Source organism: Camelina sativa, chromosome 11, assembly GCF_030686135.1.
Source record: "Camelina sativa cultivar CO46 ecotype springtype chromosome 11, ASM3068613v1".
Taxonomy (NCBI): Eukaryota; Viridiplantae; Streptophyta; class Magnoliopsida; order Brassicales; family Brassicaceae; genus Camelina; species Camelina sativa.
This window is the reverse complement of record NC_141890.1, coordinates 1593057-1608179: the sequence shown is the minus strand read 5'-3', so window position 1 is coordinate 1608179 and position 15123 is coordinate 1593057. Positions and strand designations below refer to the sequence as shown.

The 15123-nt window shown below is 32.3% G+C and overlaps 1 protein-coding gene across 1 annotated transcript; it reads right to left on the bottom strand.

Moving 5' to 3' along the window:
- Window positions 1-2549: 2549 nt before the first annotated feature.
- LOC104721043 (floral homeotic protein APETALA 2) lies at window positions 2550-5227 on the bottom strand. Its single transcript, XM_010438948.2, has 10 exons — window positions 4454-5227; window positions 4275-4300; window positions 4151-4181; window positions 3974-4061; window positions 3733-3878; window positions 3574-3618; window positions 3361-3449; window positions 3177-3274; window positions 2984-3076; window positions 2550-2904 (listed from the first exon to the last, which is right to left on the bottom strand). The coding sequence occupies exons 1-10, from the start codon at window positions 4918-4920 to the stop codon at window positions 2674-2676; spliced, it is 1314 nt and encodes a 437-aa protein (XP_010437250.2). The 5' UTR covers window positions 4921-5227; the 3' UTR covers window positions 2550-2673.
- Between the last annotated feature and the right edge of the window lie 9896 nt (window positions 5228-15123).

Genomic DNA, 15123 nt, shown 5'->3' with positions numbered 1-15123 from the left:
AGTATTTGACAAAAAAAAATATTATATTGTATATTCTATACTTTGTTAGTTTGTTACATAACCAATGGAAGACAGTATCATTATATAAAGGTAAAATAGTAGGTAGTCCATGTATGAGCCAACTAAATTCATGAATAGTTTAAGGTATTATATCTCCATACTTACAATAGTACTATTTAAGTTGTCGATTTTGATTGGTAGGTTGAGGTTCATTAAAAAAAACAAAAAAAATCTGTCTCGTTTGATTAATGTTTATGCCATAACTCATAAGGTACTGCTATATCATATATACTGTGAAATACTTGATGACAGCGAACGAGAAGACGTGTCAATAAATTGCATCGTTTTTGACTCGTTTAAGAATTGATAATTGCAACATTATAACGTTATATATGAACAAAAAACATTTATTCTATATCAAATTGATTTGTGAAATTAATACGATGAAAAGTATCAAAGCGATATTCTTTGTAAGAAAAGGGAATATACTAGTATTTCTATTAAGATAATCGATATTTTCAATTAATATTTACTGAGAAAGTTTCGAATGGACTTAAATTCAAGTTCTTCCGGTCAATAAAAGAGACACTTGCTACAAAATTCATACAGCTCCATCTGATTTTGTATAATCTATTAGGTAAATAAATAGTCAGAATGTCATTTGTAGGGGGAAGGTATATTGTCAAAGTTAACTTTATATCTAGTATCATGTAAAAAAAAACGCAAAGGTAACTAATAAGGAGTACTCCGTATATACCTATGTAACCAAATAGATGAACCAAGATTTTAAAGGAGGAATATGATTACATAGAGAACAAAAGTAAAATCGAGTAAAGGGTTCATGAATAAGTGTATAAGAGTAAGAAGAAACATTAAATAGAATAATAACTTTTTATTAGAAAGAGAATTAAAAAGAGGAGAAAGGAAGTGAAGCCGAGAAGTCTCTCTCACCATTATAACAATGTCTGACTTCTTTTGGGTTTCTGTGTGAGAGATAGAGAGAGAAACTGATTCAAAGGACACATTACTTGAAAATGACCACTCATCCCTAATAATCCCCAATTTTTATTTGCCTCTTTTCTCTCTATATACCTAAAAATTTACATTTCCCATATTTAAAAAAAAAATTCATAAATATTTATTAGTCTTGGAATATACTAGTAGTAGTATTTTAACTAACGGTCTCATAGGTTATGATTTATATTCAGAGACTGTGAAAAAGGAAGAAGAGATCTTGCGGTTGATATTCATTTTAACTTTTTGTTGAGATCGTAAAATAACTGTGAGTATTATTTCTTACTCCATTAGGGAAACATCAGTACCAATCTACTTCTGATTCTCTCTCTCGTCTCACCATTAATGTGATGTAAAAAAAATTAATATCACTGATTTTTTTGTTCTGTCTGTAAAATATCTACAAAATGGACAAAACCAAAAAAAATATTTCCTCCGTTTCATAATATAAAATGTTTTAAGAAGTATTTTTGTTTCATAATATAGGATGTTTCCTTTCCAACTTTCTATGCAACTTTTAGATTAAATTTATATTTTATATTATGCAGACTTGTTTATGATTGGTTAAACTTTTTAAAAGTAACCATTTTTTAATACGCGTGTTTTCACTAAAACATCATATATTTTGAAACTGAGGGAATATTATTTTCTCTTTTTTACTTTCTATGATGATTGATACTACAACTTTGGAAATAGTATAAACTAGGGAAATTCGTAATTTTTCTCATGGTTGACCCACATTAATTCATAAAAACTTTACAAAGTGATTGAATAATTTGTGCTAGCTGTGATGGCAAAAACCTCAAAAAGTAGTGAAATGGAGGTCAAAAAAACATATTTTGATTTTAAAAGGTTAGAAAAATATATACGTAAAACAACTGAAATTTTAAGTCAATTTTGCGAGTGTGGTTCAACCTTTCCATTTGGCATTTAAATGAGTTGAACCATATTCAGTGTGTTTCAATTTATAGGATTTTTATGGTTAGAAAGTGAACATAAAAAGTATTTTAGGATTCGATTTATGGTGAGTCCAACTTTGTCAAACCAATGCAGCAAAAGTGAAACCATGTGTGTATGCCCACATGCTAAACTTTTTATTTATAGAATGTAACAAACGAAAAAAAAACTATATATATATCTGAATAAACTAACTATGCTGTGTTGAATAAAAGTAATTGGGTGACATTACTTCCAAGAATTTTTTAAAAAATGAAATAAATGTTGGAAAATATGAGTTGAATAGATATGAAAGAGGAATAACAAAACAAGTTAGGACTGAACACATATGTAGATAGGTGCAGGTAACATATAAAGCAGTAATGTTTTTTAAAAATCTTAATAAATGTATTGAGAAGAAACAACAAAAGACAACTCATTGACAAATCTCATCTCAACCTTTTTAGTCAGAACATCTCAAATCACACACTTATCCAATTTCCCATATAGAGATATAATATTTTATATATCCCATGTCTGGAAAAAAAATTACATCTTAGCCCCAATTTAACAAGAAGAGGTTTAAGGGAAAATAAAAATAGACAAAAGATAAGCCGATAATTAATTTAATACCAAGAAGAACACATGGATATTTTAAAGGTTCATTTTCTTCCGAATTTTGTTTCTTATATATAAAGAAAATTTAAAAATATTAAAAAAGATTCAAGAAGGTCTCATGAGAGGAGGTTGGAAGCCATTTGTCTGCAGCCAATTCTGATGAGAAGTAGAAGAAGAATTATAAATCTGATTGTGATGATGAGGAGAGAATCCTGATGATGCTGCAGCATTTGTCAACACTTGGTTTGTCGAGGCCCGACCATCAAACCGGTGGTTCTCAGCCCCCGGAAACAGTGAGAATCCGCCTCCGTTGCCAATGTTGCTGCTGCCCGGATACTAATATTTACAACAAAAAAGAAAAAATGTTAATATACAATTATATTTTCAAATTAGTACTTTTGTAGTTCTAACTCACCTGATGATTTGAATTGGGGATATGGTTAAGCATTCCGGTTTGGCCTAATCCGAGAATTTCATTAGAGTGGAGATCTTGTTGTTGTTGCGTCATCTTAAAACAAAACAATACGCATGTTTATAACAAAAAAAAAAAAAAAAAACTATATATTAAAGTTAGAAATTAGTGTTAATAATATATGATTAAATCCTACCTTGAGCCGCATATCTTGACTCTTTTGCTTCGAATTAGCCGAGTTTCCCAGACTTAAATCGAGGTTATGATCTTGTGGAGTAGGATTCCCTGATGACTCTATGGCACAAATTCAAATATCATTAAACCAAATTCTGTTTTGGGTTAAAACAAACTTACTCGATTAAAATGAAAATTTGTTGTACCGGCATTGAGTTCTTCGTCGTAAATACTCGGATCGAAGTTCGTCACGGCGTCTTTGCCATTACATTTGATTGCAGCTTTATCGTAAGCTCTGCGTTTATTATATAAAATATAAAAAGGAAATCAATTAGTACAGAAAAGAAAAAGAAAAAAACACATTTACACGACTTAACAATGTGTGTTGTAGTAGTATCAAAACAGAAAGACATTTTTACCTAGCAGCTTCTACCTCCGTGTCGAACAAACCCAAATAAACATACCTAAATAATATTTTGAAGATTTCAAGAACCCAAAAAATTCAAGTTAAATATAACAAGAAACAAAGATGAAGAAGTGTTTGAATGAATACTATTAGAATATAAGGGGGATATTACTTTTTGCCTAAGAATTGACCCATTCGAGCTTCCCAACGACCACACTTATGCAAAGTGACGCCTCTATACTTAGAACTTCCTCGAGGGAAGCCTGTGCTTTGTCGGCGAAGTACGTGGACGAACTCTTCCTTGGTTAAATTGGTCATCTATATAAAAATTCAATTTTCAATATTAATAACAATCTTTTCGAAAATATTAATAAATCTATATATAGTTTATTATAGAGGAAGTAATTTTACACCTGTTTCAAGTCATCATCATAATCTTCGATGTTGAAGTTGATATCAGCTTCTACTCCACGGAACTTAATAGCAGCTCTATCATATGCTCTACAAAATAAAAATAAAACTTCGATATTATTATTATTCTATTCTTTTTTTTTTTTTGATTGAAGAGAGAGTCAAAGGGAGAAACATACCGAGCAGCTGCATGAGCAGTGTCAAATCCACCTATTCAGAAATTTAAATAAAAAAAAATAAAAAATAATAATTACGATGACATTTTTCAACATAAAAAAAAAAAACTGGGAAAAAAAAAATTACCTAAGTAAACCTGTTTCCCACAGTCCCTGAATTTCATAGAAACATAAGGAACAAAATTATAATTAAAATCGGTTTTATAACTAAAATCGCCGTAGTAAAAGATCGATTAATGAAATTAAAAAAAAAAAAAAAAAAGATGATGAGATTAATAAAAAAAACACTTAAATAGTTAAAATTACCAAATATGAGATTCCCATCTTCCGGTACGCCGGTAAAACGTAACACCTCTATACTGAGAACTCCTTGACCTTGGTCCACGCCGGCTTTTCTTCAACGGTTGAGCCGGTTCCACCACGGCGGTAGCAGCCACGGTGGTAGCTTTACCGGTAGAGGATCCGGTGGCTAGATCCGACTGACAAAACTTAACACCAAACCAGTGAGCCCGAGGAAAGCCAGAACCACCACCACCGTCTCCTACAACGCCGTTAGAATCCATCTCAGGGAAGAACTGATGAGTAACAAGTGGGTTGTTATTATTGGGTCTGACCCGGTTAGGCTCGTCATCATCGGATCCATCTTCGATGACAACAGCAGAGGAACTTGAATTAGAGAAAGATCCGACCCGTTTACTTGGTGAAGAATAGCAAAACTCTTCAGATTCTTCTTCTCTAAGTGTTTGGTGTGGTGAGTCGTTTAGATCCCACATTTTTTTTTTTTTTTTTTGGGTTGATGTTTTGAAAGGTTTTCAGAGACTTCAATCCTCTAGTTTGATTCTCCTCAAGGTTAGAAGCTAAATAAGAGAAACCAAAGAGCAAAAAGCTTTTGGTTGGTAGAAAATAAAAAATGAAAAATAAAGATAGTAATAAGAGAGAGAGAGATATATATAAAAGAGTTTGCTTCTACGAAAGCTTTCATTTTTATCCTTTCCTTTATATTTACTTCCACTGCCCTTTCTCTCTTTCTTCTTACTGTTTATTTAATTTTAATAAATAATGTTATTCTCTCTCTCTCTCTCTATCTAACCACTTGCTTTCTTTGGAAAAAAAGATTATATTCGAAACAATTCCTCGTATTGGAGTTTCTTTATTTTATTTTATTTTATTTTTTAAAAATATTTCCACTTTCATTATTATCTATGTAGGCAAACCATCTTCTTTGATTAATCAAAAGATTCCTTTAATATGTAATTTCATGTTTTAAGAAAGTGAAGTCCACGGCTTGGTTCGGTAAGCAATCCTATAAAAGGCATTTTTTTCCCCCTAGATAATGATTTATCTAATAGATTACTTAAAAACCCCACAATTTTGCCAAATTTTGATTATTACTTTAAAAGCTTTTTTGTTTGTTTTTTTTTTCTTGTCAATATGAATAAAAAAGGGTAATAAGGTTACATATACAAATAGATCACGCATACATCTATATATGTTAAAGATGTATGTTTCTGTACAATAAATAGGTGTTTTCATGATCGGGCAAATTAAAGTAGAAGATGGGATCTTAAGTTTTCTGTACTACTACTAAATAGATTACTTATATGTTTATTTAAAGTGGAGTTCCATAAACAGCAATTCCTTTAAGACAAGCAAGTAATAGGGTTTTCACTATATAAAGAGTTATGTTATAATAATAATAATAATAATAATAATAATAAAGATTTCTAAATGGGACTAACTTATTTCAAGTTTGTAACTTATTGGTTCAGGTTGGATTGGTGCAAGTTTTCTATATCTATTACTTTGCCCAAACTTTTAATGTGTTTGAAATCACAATTCAATTGTATCTTAAAACTATATGTTTTCTTAATTATGAGCTAGTTATTTGACTAATTTATAAACCAAAACAAAACAAAAAGTCTACTAGCTTCTAAAATATGGTTTATTAACCGTAGAATTTAACGATCTACATTGCTTTCGTTTTCTAAACTTGCTGATAAAGTGAAAACTTCCACCATGTATATGCATTTTATATGTTTACGAGCTCTGTTATATTTGAGTTAAGTTGCTGATTTTCACAACTGCTTACAAAACTATTTTGATCATTTGATGATTACTATTTCCCTTGTATATTTTTAAATGAAATATCAACCTATATATGGGTATATGATGTGTTTAATAGACAGTTTGTACATGTAGAACACGAGAGTACATGTGAGATGAAGATTTAGAACCTAATCAGGATTAACTATAACCAAAACACCCGCAGGAGAGAAAGAAACCAAAGTGGAAAACTGGAAATAGCTCACTTGTTTTAAACACACAAGTTGCTTCACAAAATTGTCATTCCCTTTTTTTTTCTCCCAGATCGCATAAGCTACTTACCGTCTTCATTTGGTGCAAAAATTTATGAATTGCTTTGCTTTAGGTTTGGCATTCAATTTGTCGGGTCCATTCAGTCTTTAAACAAACACAAAAAAAAAAGTCTTTCATTAAGATTACCTCACAATTGGTTCGGCTAAATTGTCGACTTGGTTTAGTTTGAAATCTATATACCAAGTGACCAACCACATACAATAGTTTTACATAGGGCTCCGCGTTCGGATATCGATTCGGATATTTCAGATTTTGAATTTTTTAGATATTGGCTCTAACATCCATTAGGATATTTAAAAAATTCGGATCGGTTTTGGTTCGGATAATTCAAATTTTGGATCGGTTCGAATATATTGTCGATAACCAAAATTAAACTAAATTTATTGGATAAGGTTTTATTCGGATATTTTTTAATACGATTGTATCCAAAAAACTATACTAACCGAGTATGTGAAAAAATAGAAATGAAATAAATAACAAGTTTAAAGTTCAAACTAACATAAAATTATACCAATACATAAAAGTGTGACGTACTAACATCCAAAGTGAGATATAAAACCATGTCAATGATAAAAAATAAAAACCAAAGTAAACAATAACGTAGATATAGGAGTATATCTACGATTTGTGTATATTGTATATAGTTAGGTGGATATATCTATATCTACGATTCATGTATATTTTATATAGTTACATATACATCTATCTTTATAAAGTTGTTTCTTATATTATCGGTTATATTCGAATATCTATTGGATATCGGATCGGATTTAATCCGATATCCAAAAATAATGAAAACAAAAACTGATCGGTTATTTTTTCAATATCAGTTCAATTTTTATCTGATTTTTTTGGTTCAGATTCGATGCGCAGGCCTAGTTTTACAAATGATCCAATTCTCGGAGATTTTAATATTCGGGCTTAAATAAATTAGTTTTAAGAAAACAAAGGTTACTACATAGAGATAATCGAGTGGCCATCATCATATATATCATCAATCAGTAGGGGTTGATTTGAAAAAAAGAAAAAAGAAAAGAGGAATTCACAAGGATATAAACGTAAATACATAACCTTAATTAGTGATTTAACTAAAAAATAAAATAATCGTAGTATTAGTTTAAAAATCAAAAAAAGGAAAAAAGGAATTAAGAGAGAAAAAGGAAAATGTTACCAGAAAAGATCAATCCATTTAGTACGGACAAACCGGTGGGGTCCACTTTTTCCCTCTTTCATCCACCAATGAATGAAAAGAGTAGTGAGGCCGACCCGACCCCACTCTCTCTCTCTTCTCTCCAATCTCACGCGCTATCTCTTTCACGTGTCCGACGACACTTCTTCTCTCGTTTGTATTATTAACGCGCGTGTAGCGTAGACCTGCAACACGAGACGGCGTTTCGTTTCTGACTACAACAAAAATGCTGGAGCCAACTATTATTACCACATTTTGGTTATTTCTATAAAATTAAGATCGGATTTGTTAGATTCGTATATATATTTTTTTCTTTTGATATAAATTCGTCATCCTTTACATCATCTCAATTTGTTTTTATAATGAAATTATTATTATTATATATTTGAAAAATCTCCGCACAAAATGAATTTATTTTTTAGTGGGAAAGTAAATAAATGTTTTAAAAAAAAACGAAGAGAGAAAGATGAAAAGGAGAAGGGACTTGTGTCGGAAAGGGAAACATTACAGTTTTGTTTATTTTGGGTCCAGAGGGCAACAATACGAAGAAGAGAAGGCTCACAACAATTGTAAAACAATACTAGTATCAAAATAAATTTTCGAGGTTGCCACGTCACTATGCACTTTGTGAATTTTTTTTACATTTTACATTACCACCACCGAGTTATGTGTTTTGTATGATGGAGGATATATGTCATTATTGTTTTCCTTTTTAAACTAATGAATGACGAATCGGATGAGTTATTTTTTTTAAAGTGTTTAGTGATTTACAATAACACATTTTCACATTTACTGTATTGTGTCACCAATTAAACTCCTTTATTAATCTAAAATTCCGATGACAAAATATTTATTGGATGCTAAATAGTAGTATGTAATACGAAACTAAAAGAGAGAGTACGATTGTTTATAAATAAATAGTAAAATGAATGAAACTTTCAATCAAATCTAAAGTCTAAGCTCTTAGCAAGCTTTTTTTTTTCTTAACAAGACACGTTGTACATATTTTTGAGTGGGATGATGCAATAACAAACATTCCAATAATGGTTTTCGTTGAACATGTTGCTTTCCTCAAGTGGAAACTACTGCTCTTCTCTCTCTATGTCCCACTATCTCTCTCTCTCCCTATATATTATTATGATTATTATTTGGCATTTTTTGTGATATATAGAAGCTTGATTTTTGTATATTTGTGATTTGGCCTCATCCTATATCTCTATACATATATATAAGCTGCATATATATATATGTATGTCAATAATTATTAAAGCCCACGGCCCACTTTACAGAGAGATACTCTGTCTCATATCTCTTTCCAATAAAACAGGCCCACAAAAGCTATTATTATTATTCCCATTTACCCCCGTGAATTTTTTCATTTAATCGTTATGTATGTTGTGAAAAAACTTCTACCGACTACTATTCATCATATATGTGTTCACATAAAACAAAACCAAAGAAAACAAAATATAATTCCTAATTTTGGCTGAGTTTATCGGACCTTTATACGACATATATGATATGACAAAAATGTACTAAAAGGAGGTATTATTATTGAATTGTAAATAAGTAAAGTGTACAACAGATACCGTATAAATCATTTATGCAAATCTATATAGACTTTTCATATTCGTTTTCTATATAAAATACTAAAAATGCATCCCCACACAAGCCACAGTGATATCATACATATGCAGAGAGTACTGTACATTAATCTAAATATAAATAAAAAGAATCAATGCCATGTATCTACCTCAATCTACTTGCCTATGTGTCCACATAGTGTGGACGAGTACAAAAAAATTCAATTTCCTTTTTGTAAACAAAAGATTCAAGAATTCAATTTTAAGATAAGATTTTATACACTATTATATTGAATGCTATACAATTTTTCAGCTACTTGAACAAACAATGTTGACACGTGGAATGATAACAGTTACATGTAGTATTGTAGTATTAACTAATGAATATATTTTTGATTTACTACTTACTAGTTCGAATTTGAATCAGTACTGTGGGATCTTGTTTGGATATGGGTTAAAATATCATGAATCATATAAATCATATAAACCATACTGACATAGTTTGAATGATATCAAACAATATGTTTACTAATATATTGAGGAGATACGAATATATACAACTAAGCTCGTATTGTATCATATAGGCATAAAATAAGTAAGCTCGTCATTAAAGTTTTTAGATATGTCTATTTTCCTTTTTGGAATCGAAGTCAAGTCCGAGATTAACGAACGTGGAAAACATCGGACGGTATCGATAGAATCTCGATTTGTGAGGTTGTCCAAATCTTGTTAGGCTTCGCCAAATAATATCCTTTGCTATTTCGTAGGATCCACTTTTAATTCTTTTACGTGGCATTTTCTTATTTGCTCAATGTGGGGGCCATGTGAAGCGAAGCTGATAGTGGATACTCCTCGATTTCTTCACGAGATAGTTTGTGTTTCGATGTGGTTATATTATAATTATAAGACTGAATTATTTAGTATGATTTTTTTTTTTTCACATATTGAAGCGTGATTTATCAGTAATGCATGTACATATATAAACATTGTAGCTGATTAATTTTCAGATATGTGTTGGTTTTATCCATGCTTTCGTGTCTAATACATAAAAAGAAAAACTGTTTACGTAACTAGTATACATACTTCTAAGAGTTTAAGGTAAATTTACAAACTAGATTGGGGACAAAACAAAGACTTAGGGTTATAAATGATTTGATAAGGAGGAAAAAGATCTAAAGAAAACGACAAAAAGGGACAAAGGGAAACACGTTAATGTACAAATATGGCAAGGAGTCAGGAACTTAGGTACGATGTCCATACGTTTTGCGGTCCAAAGACTTTCCATTTTTGTAAATCTTTGAAATTAACCCCACTTGGTTCCCAAACATCCTTCGACACCGACGACACACACTCACACCATTTATTTATTTTAATTAAGTTTTGATTTTAAACCCCCCCCCCCCCCCCCCCCCCCCCCCTTTTTTTTCTTTTTGTTATTGTTGGTACTATATCAAAACCACAACCAAAATTTAGTACGGTCCCAATTGCAATAATTCACGTTAGTTAATGGAGGGACCAACGAATTATTCCGACTTTACAAGTTTTCATCAATATGGGAATCATTTCCGTTTTTCACTTTAAGTTTTGCTTCAAATTTGTTTCGATGTTTCAGACAAAAATTAATTAATTAATTAGCTGATGGACAATAGGTCGGGCCTAACTGAGGCTTAGGCAAGAGATACATTATGATTCTTCCGTTTTACAAGCCTGAAGAAAATATCTCGTTAAGGGTAGTTGACAAAAATGGAAAAACGTTACAAACGACATCGTTTCTGATACAATTAATTGCTGAATTTCACTTATATAACATATTTCACATTTCTCATTAGAGGTACATATTTTACATGCAAAATGATACGCAATAACGGACGTGGAAACACTAATTAATAATTACAGTAAACCCTTTTATTCACTTATAAACTATGCAAGATTTTCATTTTGTGATTCTTTGTTTTGCAGATTCTTTCATCCACTATAAATAAATACATTTTCCACGTACTTTATTCTTTGCATCCATGATATCGATGTGTTTTTTCTGCTAGTTTTGACGTAGAGGAAACAACAGGAATTGGATAGAATATATAATTGAACTTGGTTAATTAAGTTTTTTTTTTTGTTTATGTCGCGAAAAGAGACAACAACAACTTTGGGCAAAAACAAAATAAAATGAAAAACGCAAACAACTTGAAAGATAGTAATACTCATAAATTAAAAAAGAATAAATTGAGAGTCGCTGAAGGCAATTTACTTTGAGTACAATGAAAGGCTTTAATAAAAGTTATCGTTGAATCAGATTCAAAGTTTCGTTTGTACTAAATAACTATGGATGATTCTTTTTCGAAAAACTATTTTTTTCTTTTCGTGTATATATATATGGTTAGCCTGAACTTCATTCTCACCCGTTCCCTTCAGATTATTAGGGGAAAGCAAAAGTCGATCCGCTCAACGCCTTGCTCTCGAGACTCTTTCGCTAACTTCTCCAATCAAGTTGAGTGCTTGGATCTTTCTTCAAAGGAATTCTTCCAGAGAGTCGCTCCAACTTAGTTAGAATGGGCCCAACGCTCCTCAACCATATGAGACGTGAGAGCCCTCTAATAAGAGAAGGAGTTGTACGCAACGCATAAAAGCAAGAAAAGAAGAAAAAGCAATTCATGGGGGGAAGTCACAGCATCAAAACCAGGAGTTCAAGTAGGAAGGGGTCGAGCGGGATCGCATGAGTACGAGAGAAAGCAATTCATGGGGGAAAGAAAGGACAATGCCATTCAATTATGGGACTGATCATTCTTTGGCTTGCTTTAGCTTTCCATTCTTTGGATAATGGTCTAGCCGAGTAACTTGATCTTCCTTTACCATTATATCTGAATCGACTTTACCATCCATATCTGAATTGAAAAGAAGATTGAAGTAAGGAGCAGGTTCAAGTCATAGTTCTCACCAACTATAGAAGAATAGGGATCGACTCGTGCTAAAGAAGATTGATAGCCAACTACCATCTTATCTGCTCGGAACGAACTCATATGTCTTATTGGTATGTGATACAAGCATATTAAAGGAAAGAATGCAGAAGGAGATTGGAAAAGCTTTCTATAGGCTTGGCCCTAGAGGTTGTCATTGAGTTGAACTAGCTCGCCTTCTTTCCTCGATTAGAATACGATAAGATCTTTACTTTTGGGATAAGTTAAATCGTATGTATTCATCCATAGTGTATCTGGTGCTCTCGTATATAAGAGAAGGGCATCATTTATGAATAATCGATCTCACAAACTATCAATTTCATAAGAGAAGACGAAGACAGATTAAATTGAATAATCGAAGAGAGATGGGACCCTAGCTACGAGTCATTCGCTCTGATGTCGAATGATCTACTTGCTTGTACTTATCTTTGTCGAGATGTTGTTGGTCTTCAGTCTACCACTCAGTGGGTACAAGATCGCAAAGAATGCATTCCCAGTGAGATGTCCAAGATCAAAGGAACAAGGTTAAGAATCGACGAGGAATCAATAAGATATAAGATAAGTGAATGACAAAGTGTGAGTTGAATTCTCAACCCGAGATGTTAGAAGGTGCAAAATCAATAGGTGTTGGAGCTGCTATAATTGCTTCAGCGGGAGCTGCTATCGGTATTGGAAACGTCTTCAGTTCTTTGATTCATTCTGTGGCGCAAAATCCACCATTGGCTAAACAATCATTTGGTTATGCCATTTTGGGCTTTGCTCTAACCGAAGCTATTGCATTGTTTGCCCCAATGATGGCCTTTTTGATCTTATTCGTATTCAGATTGGTTTCCATTTAGTCTCATAAAGCAAGCACCTCTTTCACATAAGAAAGTGGAGGCAGGTTTGGATACAATCTAAAATGATTCCACATGAAAGAAGACCGGGCAATCGCCCTCTTGAGTAATGAAGAAGCGGGCTAGTCCCCGAAAATGCCCGTTAATAAAGCAAGTTGGGGATATATATATATAAACCAAATATTCAAGATTTATAAACGGATGATCGATGATGATATGAAGTAGTTTATATCTATCGTCATAATTCGCGTTCATAATAATTATAAATCATTAGGTATATGGTTTTGTGAGGATCGTGAGTTTGTCAACAACATTTTGTTGCTATATACATATTCAAAAGAAACATTTTTAACATGGATTTGATTATGTATGGGCGTATGGCAAACAAATTTAGTTACATACTGTATAATTATTTTAATCCGTACATAGTACTTAAAAGTTATGATGGATGATTATTGAAAATTTTGAAAAGAATGTACCCACAACATGAAAACGCATATTTGTGGCTAAGTGTAGTTATGATTGACTTTCTGTTTGCATGAGCATAAAGTAAATAACACACAAGCTTTGTTAACGGGGTTCGTTTTTTCCTACATCCCCGGGACCTAGTTCAGAACAAATTCACTAGAACAAGATAACAATTACAAACTGCATAGGATACAATCACTACTATGCCTATCATTCTTTTCTAGATGAATAAACCATCAAAAGATCTCTCTATCTTATTGATGGGGCGACACCACACATCTTGTGTGCATCTCTCAAAACTACCTTGAAGCGCGCAAGTCTTCATGAAGCGCCTTCTCGATATTTATATCAATTGCCTAACCCCTAGGGTTAGCAACTTTCCTATTATATAACAAATAAGAATTGAGAGATTAACAATTGTACAATCCCTAGGATTGACAATTTTCCTATTATACAACAAATAGGAAAGTTTCTCTCCATGATCCCATCTTGAATCCTCCATTCAAGATGTTCATCCAGCTCAACAACCGCCACTTGGCTTGTCCAAGTCGGCCTTAAGCTTCTGTACTCAAACTCTTCAATTCAGCTTCTTGTATTACTTCCTGTATTAATGTCGGACTAGTACAAGAACTGCTTCAGACGTTTGATACATCCTCTGATATATCTAACTGCAAGGTTCTTGATTCAACACCTTCTCTTTTCTGCTTTGTGTTAATCACTGTGTCAGCACGATCACCAATTACTACTTAAGCTCTGCTCTACCAGCATTTGTATTAAGTAATACCTCACTCTCTTTGTGAAGTAATACTTCATCTTCTGTGTCAATTCTTCCGGCATTTGTATCATGTAATGCATCAGCCTTGTCAATTTTGTCTTGTTTTAGTAGAGAATCCATGACATGTTCTAAGCCTTATAAAACTTCAATCAACACAACATCTTCAATCTCTCCCTTGGTGATTTAGTTTTATAATCCATACTCCTTTTAAAACCAGCTTCAATCTTTCCCTTAATGATTGACTTCTCAATTCTATGCATCTTATAAAATCAGTCATGACAATATCTTCAATCTCTCCCTTGATGACTGAGTTTAAATCTTCTTTTATCTCTAATTTTATGGTACATCATGCAATGTGTCTTGAAATATCAAACATCCTCACATGCAATGTGTCTTGAAAGATCAAACATCTTCATTCTCCCTTTTTTTTAACTTAGTTTGATACTCATTCACATTTTTTAATCTCTAACCACTAGTAGAGCTCTCCCATAATATTTGCTCTTAGCTCACAGCAAACTCCACATTTTCTTCTCCCCCAGCTTGAGTGCCAACTAAGTTAAAAACAACCAACATATCAATTTCACTCACCTTTAGTGTTTCAGCTTTGCACGACATCTTAACTAGTCTTGCATTATACCCGCTGTTAAACAATCTCTGTAACCATGCAACTATCCTCTGTTGTGTTGCTCATCACTTCTCCTCAGCCTTGAGTATTCTACTTATTTGCATGAACCATTATTCATGAGAAATTGGGTAACCTGAGATGATCCCTTCTCATGCGCAACCTTGAATACT

Excerpts from the sequence above, each read along its gene's own strand:
- LOC104721043 (XM_010438948.2), bottom strand. The coding sequence starts at position 4,920 with ATGTGGGATCTAAACGACTCACCACACCAAACACTTAGAGAAGAAGAA. Across the intron at positions 3,879-3,973 it reads ATGATGATGACTTGAAACAG|ATGACCAATTTAACCAAGGA; the intron begins GTGTAAAATTAC and ends ATTTTTATATAG. Across the intron at positions 3,619-3,732 it reads GGTCAATTCTTAGGCAAAAA|GTATGTTTATTTGGGTTTGT; the intron begins GTAATATCCCCC and ends AATATTATTTAG.